Here is a 3946-nt window from a genome sequence, read left to right as displayed (position 1 = left end):
TAAAATACCAGATGTTCGCTGTATAATTTCTTCCCTCCCAAACAATTATGCACTTTTTAATATCAATTTAGTATATTAATATATCATTATATAACGCAGCCAAGCAACAAGCAAATTACTGAATTTGGGCAAGAGGGTCTGAATTGGACAAGTCTAAAAAGCCCTAATACTGCACACAAAAGCATGTGAATGGAGGAAGACGGGCCAAAACCAACCACACACAATTAGCTTTTTTTTATCTTCATACTTTTCTTTGTTTAATCAGAAAAAGGTTTTCATCGGAGGGACACATGGAAGAACCTTTTGCAGCTTTCTTTTGTCTCTTTCTCCTTTTCCTCTCATTCTTTTTCGGTATTTGATCGGTTTTCTTTTCATTGTTCTTTTCCAGTCCAAAGGGCTTCTTCTGCGTCACACTGGCTTCGCGAGGGGATGAAAAAACTGTCATCGTGTGAGGGCTCTTTTCACAGCCTCTAGGAAAGTCTGCGTCTTCATCTAAAACTATACGTTTAGATTGCATTTTCTTTTTGGCTTCCTTCTGGCTTAGCTTTTGTGGTTTAACCTTGCTCTGAGGCGTGGGTTTGCTGTGGTTTCCTGGCGTTTGTGAGTTCTGCTTGAAATTCAAGTGTGTGTTCTGTTTGTGCGCTTCTGGATGGTGTTTGGGTGTGTGTGCGATGCGTCTCTTCGGCGTGAGCTGGTTGTTGTGTGCGTATTTGTGGCTGGTTTTAGGTTTCTTTCTGGGCGGATGGGGGGTATTTGTAATGAAAGCTCCATCAGGTGAAATCAATCCTGCTTCCTGAAGTTCTGTAAGAGACACACTTCATTAAATCCTTAGGTCTCAATTTCTAGATCTTAATCAACTTATCAGAACGAATTGAACAAACCTTTGGCCCGCTTTTTGAGTCGATGATTCCGGCAATTCATGTCCTTCTTTGTGTCATAATAGGAAATGAATGGCAGGGTGGGATACGTCCCGTTATACATTCTCCTCTCAGTGCACTCCTGCAGAGAAAACACACTTTAAATCTCATATCATGCTGCGCTTGGTACTCATAACAAATACAGCAGTTTGAAGTAACAAGGATGAACACAGCTGTTGTGTTTAGAAATGTGGTATTTAGATGTTTTTCTGGGTGGTCTTTGTGGTTGATATTTCTTGCAGAAAGCAATCAGCGTAGATGAGGCAGATCCACTTACATGGCCGAAGTGTCCTTTCTTAGAGCAGTTATAGCAGTAGGCAGGTCTCCTGCAGGCATCTGGATCACTGGGCTTGTGGAGGGGTCCATTAGTGGTCTACAGAGAAACATGAAGATACAGAGTCACAAAAACTTCAGAATGAGAGTTTGACTGCCTCCTTTGAGCAAAATGCATAAAATTTGTATTTGATGTCTATAACAAGAAACATAGTGAGAAATTCCTTCATTAACACTCAACAGTGACCCTAAGGCCGTCTGACTGTCACAAAGGTCCCCAGTCCCATTTACACATTGAAAACTAACTTTAATCTACAGACATGCCAGTTTTTAAGATTTAATTTTCAGGATTTAAAACATTTCAGAAATTGAAACTTCTTCAGCGATCCCGTTTTTTAACCAATGAGTTCACATTACTCTTCCAGTAATCCATGATTTACTAATAAGGAAGTGTGTATAGAAAACACACTTTTAATTTGAGGTTTCCTTGCGTATCCACTGGGAACCCCAGTTCTTCAAAGAAATAAGGGAATCACTTAACAAACAAAGAGTTTTTTTGTTGTTTGGTGGGCCCCGGTCCTCTGGTTGAGAACCACTTGACCCAAGAATGAACATTCTGTCATTATTTACTCTTAGTTTATATCCTTTGTGGACCACAAAAAGAGAAGTTTAGTAGAATTTTGATGATGCTTTTTTTCAACAATGCACCATTTTTACGATGCTGTTATGTGCACTTTTGACAGTCCCTGGTCACTTCAGGCTTTCATAGTGTGGAAAAGAGCAGCTTTGACATTCTACTAAACATCTTGTAGCATGCTATACTCATAACATTAAAGGTTGATATGCCCATTTGTAGCAGAATAATCTACTGTGTGATAAGTTAAAGCAGTAAGGTGACATGAATTCAGGCAGAACCAGCACCAAAACACTCTCTAAACACACACGAGAATACAGCTCGGCTCATGTCAGGTGTGTGAATGCACTTGTGCCCTTTGTGTGTGCGTATGTCAGCCGACACCTGCGTTATATTACTCAACTTCACTCAATTCCATTATTATAAACCTGCCTTACATTTCCCAATCACACTCTCTTTCTCCCATCATCCACTCGGTCTCCTCCTCCCACACCTCTCTCTCACAGACATTCATATTATCTCTATATTTTTCTTTTCTTTGAGGTGATTTAAGGGAGTGATTACAGAGGGTATCAATAAATCCCAGTAATGCGCTGGTGATAAGGCCACCTTTGGATGCCTGTGTGTATGTGTGTGTTTCTCCATCTGGTCCCGAGGAGCCCAAATGCGTTTCATGCTCCATCGCTCTCCGTAAATACAGCACGATAAAGAGGGTAAGCCGACTGGTGTGAGCATGTGTGTGTGTGGCCGGGAACTACACACATATTGTCTTTAAATGTCTCCTCAAGGGGGCGTCAAGACATACACACACTCATATACGCATATTTTCTATGAGCCGGGACACACGCAGACACATTTTAAACATATCTTCCTCCTTTCCACACGCTGTCTCTCTTTCTTTCTTTCTGTCCTGTTTTCCACTTGAGTGGTTAAAGGGTGGAGGGGTGAATGCTATTAGAAGCGCTGGTCATTATCAGCTCAGCGCTGGAGACTGCTCCATCTCCATCACAAAGACACCACCGGTTCCCCATCCCTCTCTCTCTCTCCATCACTCACTCACTCACTCACTCACTCACTCACTCTTTCTAGCCCCCAAACTCAACGCGAGGTTTCCCATCCACTGTCCATCATTAGAGACACTTGCAAAGTTCATACATGGGTTAATTATTTGAACTAACAGTGTAGCTTGGGCTATGGATATGCCATCCCTTTAGTGATTGCCTGGTGGATGGTAAAATGAGTCAAACAATCCCACAGACACTGAAGGAGGGATCTGAGCTACATCTGAGAACTACAACCTCATACAGAAACTTTTAAACCCATTTGACTTGGGCCACTAAGCAACAACCTACATTTCTTACTTTTGTATTATTTTAAAGTTTATCTCCCATTACTGTCAATTCAGAATGTTTCTAATGCTCACTTCACACTACTTCTAAATCTTTCTGTTGTTTCTCTTTCCATCTCTTTGTCCTTTAACTTTCTTCTTTTCAACTGTACCTCTATCCATCTATTTTTCTTTCTCATTCTTGCAGATATCTCATGCAAATTGGTGTGTAAGAAGACCCTCCCTCCAGCACACATACGCTGTGCCCCTGAGCTCTTGTGATCACGCTCATGCTCGAATGTGATGGAAAAGGGAGGAAGACTGAAAGAGGGAACAAAAAAAAGATGACAGGGCGACCCCTCCTTCATCCAATCCTCTGTGCATAAGAGCTGCTCTGTGGCACTATTAATTACCTCTCTTTAGTGTGTGTGTATCACCTCGATCTGAAAGGATTATCGGGACAGTTGATGGCCTCTGATAACACACACACACACACACACACACACACACAAGCTAAAGTGTGTGTTTTGCATGCAAGCTTGTGCAAAACTACATTCGTAGACACAAATATCTATAAATTGCACCATCTTTTTCAGTTAGTTAAAAGAGTAATGTAAAACAAAGTTATGACAAATTTTAATCTGAAATATATCATATTTTCTCATTCAAATTGATTTTTAGTTCAAATTATTTTAATGTGAATCTTGTTTGTAGCTTCAAAACATGTCTTACTGTGACCCTCACTGCCACCTTATTATTTGGTTGGGTAGCATGTCATTTCCAGCAGTGACCATC

At 40.9% G+C, this 3946-nt stretch overlaps 1 protein-coding gene across 2 annotated transcripts in view; it reads right to left on the bottom strand.

Moving 5' to 3' along the window:
- Positions 1–229: 229 nt before the first annotated feature.
- Positions 230–3946, bottom strand: part of LOC132142199 (zinc finger CCHC domain-containing protein 7-like) — a 44724-nt gene continuing 41007 nt past the window's right edge. For both annotated transcript variants that reach the window (XM_059551871.1, XM_059551870.1), the window contains exons 7-9: positions 1195–1290; positions 882–999; positions 230–801 (exon numbers count right to left, since the gene is read on the bottom strand). In XM_059551871.1, coding sequence (XP_059407854.1) covers positions 242–801; positions 882–999; positions 1195–1290 — 774 coding nt within the window. In that variant the 3' untranslated portion in view covers positions 230–241. The remainder of the gene's footprint in view (positions 802–881; positions 1000–1194; positions 1291–3946) is intronic.

Source organism: Carassius carassius, chromosome 6 (assembly GCF_963082965.1).
Source record: "Carassius carassius chromosome 6, fCarCar2.1, whole genome shotgun sequence".
Classification (NCBI taxonomy): domain Eukaryota; kingdom Metazoa; phylum Chordata; class Actinopteri; order Cypriniformes; family Cyprinidae; genus Carassius; species Carassius carassius.
Note: the sequence above shows the minus strand (reverse complement) of the source record. Positions and strands in the feature narration are given on the sequence as shown.